Source organism: Electrophorus electricus, chromosome 12, assembly GCF_041902795.1.
Source record: "Electrophorus electricus isolate QZ-2024a chromosome 12, ASM4190279v1, whole genome shotgun sequence".
In the NCBI taxonomy this organism is placed as follows: domain Eukaryota; kingdom Metazoa; phylum Chordata; class Actinopteri; order Gymnotiformes; family Gymnotidae; genus Electrophorus; species Electrophorus electricus.
The window spans coordinates 6,895,877-6,910,384 of NC_137508.1; the positions used below are offsets into that span (position 1 = coordinate 6,895,877).

Consider the following 14,508-nt stretch of genomic DNA (forward strand, 5'->3'; position numbering starts at 1 on the left):
TAACCGTAAGTCCAGAGGCCAAAATGGATGTGATGCAAAGAGAAGCTTTATTGTGTACGATGCTGTAGTCGTGTTTATGCACTCATCAGTGGTGAGCTACATCATTCACTGCTTCCTCTTTCATTCTCCTTTGGGTCTCCTCTGTAATTACAGACTATGAGATTGAATACATGGAGAAGATTGGCACATCTTCACCGGTAGGTGAAAATACAATATGCATGAATCATAAGAATGAATAGTTATTCAGATGCGATAAGTGTGATGGGTTTTACTTTGTGGATTTGATTGTGTATGGATCACTCTGTTTTTTTTGTTTCCAGCCTCTCTCAGTGCAAAAACCTTCCCTCTACCTAAATTTGGACCCAGTGACAGAAAGTTCAAAACAAAGCTCCAATATGCATGACTCAGGACCTAACTCCCCCTGTACAGGGTAAAACACACACACGCGCGCACGCACACAAACCTTCAGTTTACAACCATCCAATAACCCATAATTTCACGCAAGTATATATCTTTGCCTCTTCCATAAAGCCACTGGTCCATCTGTCTGTAGGAGTTTTGAAGAAATGGAGGCACAGATCTCAGCAGAAGGGAAGTCTCCAGTGCTGCAATCACGAGGTGCAGCCCCGGACCCTCCCACCTTGGAGAAGAACCGAAAGAGGGAAAGCCAGCCCCTGAGTTGCACCCAGAACAGCGAGCCAGATGCAGGGGTCAGTATAAAAAGTATAAAAAGACTTCCATATGTATAAGAAGACTTCCATATGTAGATGTGTTTCACATGACCATTGGATCATTAATGAAAGAGAATTCTTGAGAGAATGTGAAATTAATTTAGTTGTGTAGGTCGAGTGTAATAGCTAAGCTATTTGGAGTGGCCAGCAATTTTCAATAGGTTATGTCTTGGTGTTGGCGCACTGCTTCTTTAATTTGCTCTCATTTAAAGCGTTGTCTTCATTTCAGCCTCTAGAGGGAGACAAAGGCCAGGTTGATTATGGCAATAATCGTACGAGATGTTAAATCTAAAATTCAATTTGCAGAATACAGAGTCTGCTTTTATGACCAAACAGAAAAAAAAGTACCACCAGAAAGTAACAGGCAAAACAAACAAACAAACAAAAAAGCCATCTGAGAGGTTTCAGAAGGCTCCTCTGGTGAGTGGCTGTCCATGCTTCCCCTTACTGACTGCCAAACACCTTGTTCCTCCTCCTGTCCCTCTACCACTCTGGACCTCATTACAGTCCCGCTCAGATCTGTCCCTCCTAGACAGGCTGAGTGAGTCAGCTGCCCCTATCAACTACCTGGAGCCTGACCTGGCTGAGACCAATCCCACTGCCTTCGCCCACAAACTGCAGGTGTGTAGAAAGGAACCTGCCTGGCCCCTCCTACCCCAACCCAGCCCCTCCCCCTCAGCTGCTGCAGTGTGTGTTTGAGCAGTGGTGACCTGGCGTGAGTGCTTCCATTCAGCTTTGTCATCTTTTCTTTCCACCTGTCCGTGCACTTGTTGGTCTCGCTGCCTTTTGTTGTTTGGTTTGTTGTGACTTCCATTTACTTCTTTTCTTTTTAAATGTGTGTATTATTTAAAATCTTCAGGGCTGATGTTAATCCAAGAATGTAGTCTGAAGTACACTACAGTTCTGGAGCTGTAGTTTTATTGTGAAATAAGGTGGACTGAATAAGGAAGGCTTGACTAACAGTAAGAAAATCGACCTCGGCACAAAAAGGCCTGAATTTCAGGTACCATCTGATTTGGTCATGCAAAAAATCTCACCTTAACAACACAATTGTCTACAGACCCAGTTTTAGTACCTCAGTGAATAAGATTTTGGAGAGATGGAATTGACATCAGCCCAATTTCATGGTGTAACAATACAATTGTATGTCCAACTGTGTGTGTGTGTCCAGATTGTGTTCATAAAAGAACTTGTGCGTGCGTGCGTGCGCATGTGTCAGTTCATTTCAAATAAGAGGTGAGAGTTTGAACTCTAACTCCTCTCTCCCTCCTTACCCCATGACCTCTCTCTTCGCGTTGCTCTCTGCTTCCTTTCTCTCCTCCTCCTCCTCCTCCTCCTCCTCCTCCGTGGCCCAGGAGGAGCTTGTACTCGCAGCCCTGAGGATTGAGGCTCTGCAGGTAGCCCAAAACATCTCACAGAGTCCTTCTCTATCCACTGTTTCCCCTCAGGTATTGCACTGAGCCAGCGCATATTTGTGTGTGTGTGTGGGACTGCGTGTGCACTGAGTGCATCTGCGGTAGCAGGGTGTGTGCAGTGCGCTGAGTATGTAGGTGTGGAAGCATGTATGATTTCTTTCTGACTGCACCCCCGTGTGAGTGCAAGTGCATACCCATATACTACCTCAACATTGTGGGAGTGACCCAACATCCACATTCACTGTTGGTTCCTTCCATGTGACATCTTTAACCTGGCTCCTGCTCCTTGATTGGTGCTGTTCTCTTCTAAACCGACACCTTCTTGAGAGAGAGAGAGGTGTGCCTTCTCGAAGAGCTTTATGACAATCCTGCATGTTTGCCTGGATAGGAGATGCATAGAAACAATGATCAATGTGACTTGGGATGCTGTGAATCTCCTCATAATATCCAGCTTACTCATGTGGTTCCTGTAAAAAATCCAAAGAGCTGTTATTCTCTGCTACCTAATTCCTTGTCACATTCTTGCTGATTTCTGATTCCGATGGTGAATAATTGACACTAACACATTGGAATACAGCAGACATACAGCCCATATGTATGTCTGAACTGGACCCTGCTAGTATAGTGTTGTATGATCATAAACTTTGATCAGTTTTGCTGATTGGTTAGCTTTTTCACTGATTAGGTTTGGTAAGTGTAACCAACACTCTCATTTACTACTGGACTGGTATTTGGGAAATTAATGGGCCTCAGGAGTATAATCATCTAGCCAGTCATACACAACCAGATCCAAGGACACACACACATGCAAGTGTGTGCCTCACATGCGTCATCCCCACTCTAAGCTCACAAGTGTCTCGCACATTCCACAGTCTCGGCTCAAGAAGGCCAGTCCACACCACCTGAATCTCACGGCTTCTCCCACAGCTAAAGTAAGAGGAATGAGAGATACCTGCCCCGTCCAAACTAGGACTAGACTACTGACGCTGTTAACTTCCTCAGTCACTCCTAGAGAGTTTAGCTTTTTTGACCGATACATCTTCCCTGATCTTATAACCTAGATGTTAAGATAAACCTTCCAACCCACTTATCCTCGCTCTCTGTCTACTGACTACAAACAGAACCCTCCCTTGTGTATGATGCCTATATTTAGATGGTCTGATTGAGACTAGATTTCACTAGTTACACTAAACCTCAATATTCACATTTCCTCTCATTACTGAAGATCACATAATACATCTACTTCCATTTGGACCTTACATTGCAAAGCCATAAGATGTTAACATTATTTTTGTAATATTATTCAGACATCACGTCACAGTTATATCTTAACTGTGAACTGCCACATTACTGATTCCTCCACCTCCCCAATCTTAATTTGTGTTCCTCTCTTTGTAAAACGGTCTGATTATATTCCCAGAAGTCTGTGGACAGCTCCGCTCAGGCAGAGGTCAAAATCTGTCAAAGAACATCTAAGTTCACACAGGTACAAACAAGTTTCCTCCCACACTATATATGGCTGAGGAATGGAAAACACCCACAGGCTGTAAAGTCTTCAGAAATGATGTGGCTCTATGTAGTTGCTCAGTGGTTCTACATAGTTGCTCCAATGTATCTTGAAAATGATGAATCAATTATTTGCAATTAACCAAGCTCAACTTGTAATAAAGCCACACTATAATGCAGTATGCTTATGAAAGCTAATTCATTAAACTCTCTGAAATCACAAGCAAAACTAGTGGTAAACATCGTAGGCTATATTAGTATTATACTTATGCTTATACTGCTCCAAATCTTAAGCTTAAGGCTTTAAAAACAGTATGACTACAGTCTTAACTTTACCTCTCCAGTCAACTCTGCCATCTCTGCAAAGCTGCTCATTTCCTCACCATTTTACATAAATAATTTCTTCCACGCTTCACAGAGTGTAACTGCCCAGATGTCCTTCATTTTCAGAGAAGCTATGTGCATAGTAAATTGGTTAGTTCCTTACAATGTGCCTGCTGAAAATATTTCTCTTCACGAGATCAGTGGACCTCTAGGATAATATAATGGCATATAAACGCTCTAGCCAGATCCAATATTGCTCCCCAAGCATCATGTTATTTGGTCCTGTCATATAGCATCCTGCCCTCTGTAAAACCAGAACTTTTTTCGCTTCTGTTAGGATGATTTCATCTGCTCTAATCAGCAGTTGTGTTTGTTGCCATGAATTCAGTGTTGCTGTATTATGATTGAATAGACGGGAGGTCCGAGGAATGCTGTCCCTCGGGGTGACAGCACAGGCTCATGCTGTGGCACGTTATCCTTCAAAAAAAAATCCTTTCAGAGGTAAAAACATTAAACTGACGTTTCATTGAACGTTTACTGTTTTAGTGAAACAGTGTTGATGGGAAGTGCTGATGTTCATGTACACTGCTTACTTCCATAATATAAATACACCATGGATATCTTCTTTAATTGCTTTTTGCTGTGTAAGTTTTTGATGTGGACTATAAAATTATATACGTTACTCATGTGGAGTTATATAGCACTGATTTTTTCATGGCTTATCGAGAAGTTAGTCTTACAATTAATTCCCCAATTTAATTAGGACTGGTTGTTTTTTTCTTGAAGAAGAAAAATGTAGACTAGACTAGACTACAACCACATCTTTTTTTCTCATAGTTTTGCAAATCATCATAATTCAAACCTTTGAATACATATTGCTTTTTTTTAACTGTGATGTAGTCCCAGCATGTCACTAACACATGGGTCATGCCTTAAGCTTTCCTCTTCTTGTGCGACACAGATTTCCCTTCCTCCCTGGCCTGGGCCCAATCACAGCTGTGCTTTTTCACCACAAGCAGCTCCTCCCAACCATCTCACTTTGGGCAGTGCCAGCCTAGCACAGCCTCTCAGCTGTGTGTGCTTGGCCAATCACAAACTGAAACCTCATCTCAACTGTGTGTAGCTTTTGGAGTGGAGAGTCTGCTCTCATTGGCTTTGCTCTGTAGAACCTGTAGATGACATGCTGCCTTGTGGCTTGGTTCAGAATCCCTCTGCTATGAATGTATGACTGAAATGTTTTACGTCACAGAAGGTGCAGACAGGTGGCTAAAAGTCTTCTCTCATTTGTTTTTTTCCCCTCCTCTCTCTATACCTCCCATCTTTCCACACCAGCAGAGAGAGGTGGCCTCCCCTGGGGACAGTGGCATGTCTAAGAGCTCCCTGTACTCCCAGGCAGGATACAGTGAAGGAGAGAGCCCCTACCTACCCAGGGACCTGGACCACTCACTGGGCATAGCTAGAGAAGAGGTATAAGTAAATTACTATAAGATGAACAATCAGTACACTAATTTTCTCAATTGTCTGAGAATCCAAGGGGCAACACTGATGAATAAAATAAAAATAAATAAAATTAAACAAATCCTATTTGAACTTGACTGTGTTAATCGTGCAGTTTTCTAGTGAAATGACAGAGTTGGATTTTTTTTTTCAGATAATGAGAACACATATACAGGTCTACATGCCTAGATGAATTTTGAGCTTTACTCCCTGATCCATTTCCTGATTAAGTGACATCAGATACCTTTCTTGTGCCATAAAGAAAGTAGCCCTCGCATATTGTGCAAGGCTGCCCACACCTCCCATTTCTGTATGGGCGATGCACTATTTCTGTTGTTATTAGATTGTTGCCAAAGAAAAGGAGGTACTGGAGTGGCAAAGGAAGTATGAGGAGAGTCGACAAGAACTAGAGGAGATGAGGTAAGACTGCGCTCACTCGCTTGACCCAGATACTTCAGTACCTGCTGATTCAAAATACCTGTGATAAATGATCTCTGTCAGTTTTTTTTTTCCCAAAATAGACCTTCACCGTCAATCATACTTTTTACTGTACACCACACAATGTGGCCAACTGTTTTGGACATTCACCTCAATACAGCTATCAATCTGTTTATCTCTCTCCAACGTTTTCTCAAAGCTTAGACATGAGCAAGATGTGAATTAAAGAGGACCTAAATTTGAGGTGTTGCAAAGACAGGGGAGGGACCTGGACAATACTGCGAAGGAAGATGATACTGCAGGTTATAGCTTTGGATCATTAGCCCATAATAAAGCAAGGCATTTAGATTCAACTGTATTAAAAGAGAGAGAGAGAGAGAGAGAGTGAGCAAATACTTAGCCTGAGTTGAGTTTAGGACAGATATAGAGAGGGGCTGGAACCAGCTGGACACTGTACTAATCGTGTGGATAAGACAGGGGCTTACTTCATGATTGGCCTTAGGATAAGGAAGACTTAAGAGGCTAATGGGGAGCACTGCTGATCCATCTGCTTATCATGCTGGCAACCTGTTTTTCCCAAAGCCTGCCTTCCTCTAAACCTTTCCCAACATGCAGCAGATTTGTACCCACTATTTATATAGTCTGGTTGTTTTCTAATGACTCGTTTATATACCTGTAGTAGAAGGCACTTCTAAGACCCATGAAGAAAGTTCTGCAATGGTTTAACCTTTTTGTTAACCGAAAACACTATTTTGATGCAACTCAGTATATATGTGTAGTTAGGGTAACAACTTACGGTTTCCAGTAAGTAAAATCAATTTGATCAATTCTTTCATCTCCAGGAAGATCGTTGCAGAATATGAGAAGACAATTGCACAGATGATTGGTGAGTTGTGAATACCTGCAAGTTCACCTGAGCATTTTTGGGTCCCGCTAGATTTTTGTGTGACAGCTCTGTTGTCTTTTTTTTTCTATGCGTACTCCATAGCTACCAAAACAAGATGAAAATATCACGCTCCCTTCCCTGAGACATACTACCTTTGGAAACAGACTCACATGCCACTTTATTTTACTCAATTTGCAGAAAAGCCTTTCGTGATCCAGGACTCAGCCACTGGTCAGTTACAAGAACTAGATCTCAAGCCCCCAACCCTCCTTCTATTGCCTTTCTACTTTTCCTGCATTTACTACTTTGATACTTAAATATGGCAGTTGAATCAGCTTTTACTATATTCTTCCCAGCTGACAGTTTAATAGTTTATTCATTACCCTTGATCAAAACCATCACATATACATTCATTTTTTGGAAAGTTTCTTTTCTTTTTTTTTTAACCCCAGTTATCATTGTACCTCTTTCCCCCCACATCTCATTTACAGTTCTGACAGTTCCAGCCTAATAATCCATTTCATACACAGTTCCTCTTTTTGCTTTGCATCCAATCTTTCTTGTTTATTCTTTTTTATTCTCAGTTTATTTTGTTGTTTGCTCTCACAACTTTTCAGTGCTCTAAATCCATTCTTGCAGCTTACGTTCTACACATCGATGGGAAGTGGAGGATTTTATCTTCAGATCACTAGCACTCTTTCTTCCATGTACCCCTCCCTGCTGGCTTGACTTAACACAATCCCTTCTTTCTGTTTTGCTCCCTCCTTTGCACATAAAAATCTGATAAACCAATCAGGCATGCCTGGTAAGTAACAAAGACTCTTCTTTTTGTTTGTTTATGTTGCATTCATATGCATCCGGTAGCTAAGAGGAAGCGGAGTCTCTATGCGCTGGTGTCTCCTTCATCTTTCATTCCTGCGTCTTTTAGTTTTCTTTCTTGTTGTTTCAGCAATTTAAAATCCAAAACATTGTAAGTCACATCTGCAGTCCATACAAAGTTAAAAGGAATGCGTTCATAACATTAATCTTTGACAAAAGCTTCTTGCTATCAAGGCACTTTTTATTACAACTCCAATATTCTTGATTTCAGGATGCTCCATTGGGGATTTGTTGCATTGTTCCTATGACTAATAAGAAGTAAAGGCTTATGGTTAAGCAGATTGGAGGATAAACTGAAAAGTGGGATTGAAATTGAAATGGGAGAGTTGCTGTGAGAGGCAAAGGGAGGTCAGATGATCTTCTGTGGTTGTCTCACCTGTTACTTTCGGTGTCCTTGGCTACCCATTGTTTGACACATGTCTTGTCTGCATGCTTCACAGGGTGACCATGGTTGAACACAATGTCATCAAATATTAGTGATCATTATTAGAGATGTAGTCATATCATATTTTCAAGCTCTGAGTCCACTAATAGTACCTCTCCTGATAGCCTCTGGATGGATACTCATAGGGGATTTTGTAGTGTGAAAATGTGGGTTTGTGAGAGAACGTGTCTCTGTGCTATTCAGTGATATTTTATATTATCATACCTAGCTACAGTTTATGTTAAAAGAAAAAAACAGATTTATTACATACAAGTTCTCAACTGTCTCTTTCGCTCTGTGCTTGCCTGTCTTAGAGGATGAGCAGAGGGGGAAGTCTCTGTCCCATCATACCATCCAGCAGCTGATTGTGGAAAAGGATCAGGCCCTGGCTGATCTCAACTCAGTGGAGAAGTCCCTGGCTGATCTATTCCGCCGCTATGAGAAAATGAAAGATGTTCTAGAAGGCTTTCGCAAGGTTAAAAGCAAAAATACACTTAGAAAACACATGCAGTTTCTGCACATATACTACAACCCCATACGTTTTATATCCCACCACTGGCTCCTACAGCATCCCAGTATTCCATATCCATACAGTATAGGGAAGCATTGCTAAGGTCACATGGTGTCAGCTGAGCTGTGAGTAGGGTTGAAGAGAAGTTTTATAGGTTCAGCAGTTTCCAGAGACTGGCTTGAGACTCAACCTTTCTTTGAACAACTCCATTGCTCTTCCCCCCGATAGAATGAGGAGGTGCTGAAGAAGTGTGCACAGGAGTATCTGTCTCGGGTGCGCAAGGAGGAGCAGCGCTACCAGGCCCTGAAAATCCACGCTGAGGAGAAGCTGGACAAGTAAGTCCTGTGCTCTGATATTCTGCGGTGTGGTATGCATATTCTCCTCCAGCTTGTCTACCTCATCTACCTAGTGGCAGTAAGTGTGGTGGGTAAATGAGGTCCATGCTGGTAGAGCCTGGATATAATGTGAAGTGACAATGCGTTCCTGAGGTTGTTTATGGTGTCCCGCAGGGCGAATGCAGAAATTGCTCAAGTGCGCGCCAAAGCTAAGCAGGAACAGGCAGCATACCAGGCCAGTCTGAGGAAAGAACAAATGAAAGTGGACTCACTGGAACGCACACTGGAGCAGAAGGTTTGATTCTACTCCCATGAATAACTATTCCTCCTTTCCATCTTTTCTTTCTTCACAGGACACAATGCACAGTGTTATATCAGTGTAAGGTTGAATCTGAATAGAAACTCTCTCAGCTACTATTCAACAGGCAGTTATGCGACAAAGTTCAGTCAGAATGAAAACAAACCTGATTGATATGATGTCTTATTTTTTCGTAGAACAAAGAGATTGAGGAATTGACCAAGATCTGCGATGAGCTGATTGCCAAAATGGGGAAGAGTTAGCTGATCTCTGACCACACCAGCACAGGACAAACAAGCAACAGAAGGAGCTAGGAGCTGTAAAGAGGAGAGTGTAATATTTGTCCTTTAGATTGCTGGACAGAATCATGGACTGCTCTCAGATGTTCAACACTACTGATGTTCTTTATAAAACTGATCTGCTGTAGACTGGAAGGACACTCTGGACTACTCCACTGTAATTATTTACTGCGCGGTTCAATGTTTTAATGTGCACCGACACATTTCCTGTAACAAGGGTCTTGTAGACATTTTTTAGAGACGTACTCCCCATCAGTAAAGAAATGTTATGAGAGTGTGCGTATGCCTGAGAGAGAAAGAGTGCTTGGAGTAAGGATGAGGTTAATTGCTATGTTGCCATGACAACCACTGATGGAGCTGACTGTTAAACTAGTTCATGTGGTACTCTTTTTGAACTTGAAAACACAAGTGATGATAAGAAAGACATTATCTATCTATATATAAATATATTATTATGAAGTGATTATAAAAAATGCATGTAGTAGAATTAAACATTTTTGTGAATATGAGCTGAATATAGTAATGGAACACATCTGCAGGTTTTGATACTGTTTCAAAAGCTTCCTTGTGCGTCTTAGTAGATACACTTTGTTTTATTGCCTCTTAGCAAACATGATGTGTAATCTTATTTTTAGGATTTCATTTTGATATTTTATTTTGATTTGTCTTTAGTTCTAAGGTATCTAATGATGTTTGGCTGGGTCTCAGTCCTGCTCTGTTGATGTGGTGAAGTAGAAGCTTCCTTAAAGAGAAGCCCTGCTCAGTCATGCAGCACCTGCTCACAAAGTGCAATAAAAGATGGCAATAAATTCTGCCTCTCTTCTTTAATCCTGAACAAGACCATTTACACTCTGGTTGAAGCAATGAAATGGTAAAATTAATTTTGTTCTGAAAATGATACTGCCTTTCTGAAATTGCATTATTCAAGGTGTGAATAAGTAGCTCTGTATGGAATTGTATAGGAGGTGTGTTTAAATGCCTGAAGTGATGCCCATTGTCAATTAGCCAGCAGACAGCAGTTTGATCAGGCAGATAATATTAGCGCCAGTGACATGAGCACACACACACACACACACACACACACACACACACACACACACAGACAGATATATTCTGTTTGTATGAGAGAGCCTCTGAGAGATCAGCAGTTGTCATGTACAGTAAGAAATGCACCAGTTCCATTTGGTTCTTTTGGACTTGTCTCAAATTCTCATTCATGTGTGAATTATTCTGTCTGGTTTGGGTTTGTACTCACAAACCTTTTGGAGCAAGTTTATGTATTTATTATTTTTTTCATCAACATTACTCTGTGATGATTTGCAAGCACAGCCTTATTGGATCATGCATCTTATAATTGTCCTTGCTACTTCAGTGGCTGAATGGAAATGTACCTAAACATTGCAAATTCTGCAATTGCTATTACTAGTATTAGATAGTTAAATAATATATAGTTACATAGTTAGATTGTTAACCGTTTTACAAGAATATGGTCACCTTAGACCTTAGGAGACCCCTTATTCTTCACCATCAATCTTATTCCATCAGAATCTCTCTCAAACATGATATATTTTTATAATTTTATAATTAATTTTATAATTTTTATAAATTTAATATAGGTTAGGTGTGTCATAAAATGTTTCAAGTAACTTTTGTGACAACTGATTAATTTATTTTTTCTACTTATGGAGGTTAAAGGTTTTTGATCTTTTCTTCCATTCTCAACAAGCAAGTCACAAGCCTGATTGTATCTGCCCCTTGAAATAATGAAAGTCTAATTTTGCAAGGCACAATACTAGGCCGTGCTGACCGACTGCTGAGACTGGTGGCAATCTGAATGATTTAAAAGGAAGGGTCACTGTTGCGAGGAACAGATAATGGGTTCTGCTTTGATTTGTCTAGTCTGTAAAGTACTGCCCATGTCTTAGGGCCAAAGCTGACAAGCTGGTATTCTGCCTGTTCTCGCTTCTGCTGGGGTATTAGCTCCCTAATAGCCTGGCTCAAGCTCAGAGGTTTCAGACACACACAACCCTGCCTTTGGTTGCACGGTCCTGTCAGCCAAAGAGCCCCAGGAGCAGGAAAGCTGCTCTTTGCTCACAGTGAATAGTGAACTCTTTTGGCCTTCTTGTTTTGTACTATGCAGATCTCTGCATCAGGGCTCTTCCACACATAATAGCAACATGTGTCTCAGTGAGCACCTGTCCCTCGTGTGCTTCTCAGTCCAGACTTAAATCTGGTGGTGGTGTTTTGGTTTGACAGCAAGCTTACTGATTTTATTAAGTGTTTTTAAACTCCTTTACTCCCAGACTGTCTTTCAGTATTGGTGTTAATGATGGTAGTCAAAATCAATCCTTTAAACAGTTAGAATGAACTCAGTGCTGCATGCTTGGCACAAAAAGGCTTATACTGACTATTGAAAAAAGAATAGAGATTTAAGTTAGTTAAGTTTAAGTTCATTAAAATGCAAGATGCAGTAACTGTTACTTACCAGATGTCTTTAAATTAAACACATAAGAGCTATGAAAACAGATTAAGAAGTTAAGAAGAAGAAGTTCAGCTTTTCATGTTCAGTAGTTATGCTGATCAACTAGAATCCTACCAGCTAAGCTCATAATGAGTATTTATGGTGTTTTAAGTGAACAAATAACAGCTCATAGAGGAAACTTGGCAGTAGGCAGAGGATTGAGGTCAGTTCTCTGAGGAAATCTTCATCTACTGCTGCCTCCAGCGTGAAGATATCACTGCCAGAGATTCTCCTACTGTGCATAAACAACATACCTACATGAAAGAAAAATCTGTGGGGATATTTGCCAAATGGCTCTGGAATAATACGCTATCTCCACACCAAGCCGTCTGTCCTTATCAAGCGATGGTCCTATGATTAGCCTTTTGAAATCAAAGACATCAAAACAGATCTTAGGTCACTGGTGCCTCAAAGTTCTTGTGTCAGTATGGCCATCAGAGAATGACTGAGTATTAGGATATGTTTGATTTGTAAGGGTGGTTCAAACTCAGTCGGCATTCTACTTTGAAAACTTTTACGGTGGGAGACTTTCTGCAGTTTCCATAAACAGGATTAGAATTGCCATATTCCCCTGTCCCACATGTTCAAGGTTTGTCAACATCAGTGAACAACTCAAAGCAACAAACAGCAGTTTTTAGGGATAACAGATGTTCAGAAAACAAAAGAAAAACATGCTCCTGAATATATGTTTGTAGTCTTAGGTGTTACAAATAGGAAGGTTTAGAATAATTTCACTGAAACACTTTGGCCTGAACTTCAAAGGTTGTTTGTGGGGGCGAGAAATCCATTTGTTCCATAAGAGCAGGAGGTGTGTCATAGGTTTTGGTGACACATATTTCAAAAAGGAAAGCAGGACCATTGGAGACTATCCTACTTTACAAAGTTTGTTGTTGACCTCAGAGTCCAACTCTGACTCCTGAGGAACACTAAACAGCTGAGAAAGATTAATACACAAATTGACCAGATTTCTACAATGGCTACTTTAATCTGTATATAGACTGCAGAAATGATTATTCCAGCAGATGCATAGTGCATTAATTAGGCTTGCTACTGTGTTTTAGAAAGTTTCTTAGTGAAATATTCACTCTAATTATTCAGACTGTTTGTAGAAAAGTGTAATTTCTGTTACATGTATTATTCATATATATATATATATATATAATTTATGTGTGATTAATAGATTTTAATTATTTCTCAGTGTAATTTTTTTTTTCATTTGCCAAATTCCAAATGTGCTCGAGTTGCTCAGACTCAATAAGATAGATGTATGGAGCATGAATGTATTTGATTGCATCTTTCACTAGGTGGAGCACTGCAGTGTTACACCTGCACGGGGTCAACACAAGAGGTTTGCAATTGCCAGGGATCCCAAACATGTCCAAGCTATGCAGATGCATGCAATGTTGTCAAAGGACATGGTAGTATATTTTAGAGTTACTGTAGGTTTTGGATTCAATGACTATTGGTAAAAGTGCTCTTTGTATTGGGGAAATATTGTAGTAACAGAACATGAATGTGTATCTTTATTTCTGTCTTGTATAGCACTGGAGGGTTTTGAAATTCTGCATTGCTTATGTGTGTGCATGTAAGAGGAAAAAAAAAGAAAGAGAGAGAGAGAGAGAGAGAGAGAGAGAGAGAGAGAGAGAGAGAGAGAGAGAGAGAACGAACAACCAGGGACTTACTGACAGTCAGGGCAGCAGACTGCATTGTCTCCTGTCTGGCCACATTTCAGAAGTATCTTTTTGTGGGGTGCAAACCACATTAGAACTTTCAAGTAACAATGCTCATACTTATTAGATTAGTATCAAATGCTCTTAAGGTATATAATCTGTCCTGTTTCCAGGTGGTGTGATGAAGTCATGCTCATACAAGTCATTTTGTAACCAAACAAACAGCCAAAGCTACAGAACCCCAGGGGTGAAGGTTCACTGCTGTTACTCAGATGACTGCAATGTGTCGGCAGGGCATGCCACCAGGTTCAGTGGAGGGGTCAGCTAACTGTTAGTGCTTCTGCCACTGACTTGGCAGCTATTGTCAAGACGAAGCTTACCTGCATGAGCCTAAATGACCCTTTCAACTGTGCTTCATATGGCAGATATCACATCATGAACTCAGTAGCCTCTGCAGTTGTTATCATGCCTATGACCATGCCAATTATATTGAAACAAATCACACACATGAATTGCCTATGGAGACACCATATGCAAATCAATCACACAAACACACTCGCCCACAAACTCACCCCGCCCCCTTGTATTCCGTAAACCGCAAAATGAGCATGGATGTTTAAGCAAAAGGGCTACGGAAGGGGATCAAAAGTCAAAAGCCTTTCACTCCAAGTCCTTGTTTGAGCCTAAATTCAATTAAATCAAGTCCGTTAGAAACAGTATGAGATCTGATGCACTACTGCAGAGAATCAGTTTTCATAATTTATTAAACTCCTC

General features: G+C 40.8%; 2 protein-coding genes across 21 annotated transcripts in view; both read left to right on the forward strand.

The window, feature by feature from the left end:
• The window catches only part of tacc2 (transforming, acidic coiled-coil containing protein 2), a 56,076-nt gene extending 45,724 nt beyond the window's left edge, over positions 1-10,352 (forward strand). For 9 of the 20 annotated variants that reach the window (XM_081724545.1, XM_027029570.3, XM_081724553.1 and 6 more), the window contains 14 exons: positions 154-197; positions 321-430; positions 554-710; positions 1,239-1,352; positions 2,087-2,179; positions 3,567-3,632; positions 5,309-5,443; positions 5,817-5,893; positions 6,754-6,797; positions 6,996-7,028; positions 8,415-8,575; positions 8,840-8,946; positions 9,121-9,241; positions 9,442-10,352. In XM_081724545.1, the coding sequence (XP_081580671.1) occupies positions 154-197; positions 321-430; positions 554-710; positions 1,239-1,352; positions 2,087-2,179; positions 3,567-3,632; positions 5,309-5,443; positions 5,817-5,893; positions 6,754-6,797; positions 6,996-7,028; positions 8,415-8,575; positions 8,840-8,946; positions 9,121-9,241; positions 9,442-9,507 (1,328 nt within the window). In that variant the 3' untranslated portion in view covers positions 9,508-10,352. Of the gene's footprint in view, positions 1-153; positions 198-320; positions 431-553; positions 711-1,238; positions 1,353-2,086; positions 2,180-3,566; positions 3,633-4,388; positions 4,478-5,308; positions 5,444-5,816; positions 5,894-6,753; positions 6,803-6,899; positions 7,029-8,414; positions 8,576-8,839; positions 8,947-9,120; positions 9,242-9,441 lie in introns of those variants that run through there. The other 11 variants (XM_081724549.1, XM_081724551.1, XM_027029572.3 and 8 more) reach the window with 11 other exon arrangements.
• A 1,368-nt stretch (positions 10,353-11,720) lies between these two features.
• Positions 11,721-14,062, forward strand: ly6pge (lymphocyte antigen 6 family member pge). The gene is made up of 3 exons (XM_035531605.1): positions 11,721-11,730; positions 13,369-13,485; positions 13,908-14,062. The coding sequence occupies exons 1-3, from the start codon at positions 11,721-11,723 to the stop codon at positions 14,060-14,062; spliced, it is 282 nt and encodes a 93-aa protein (XP_035387498.1).
• Positions 14,063-14,508: the final 446 nt, after the last annotated feature.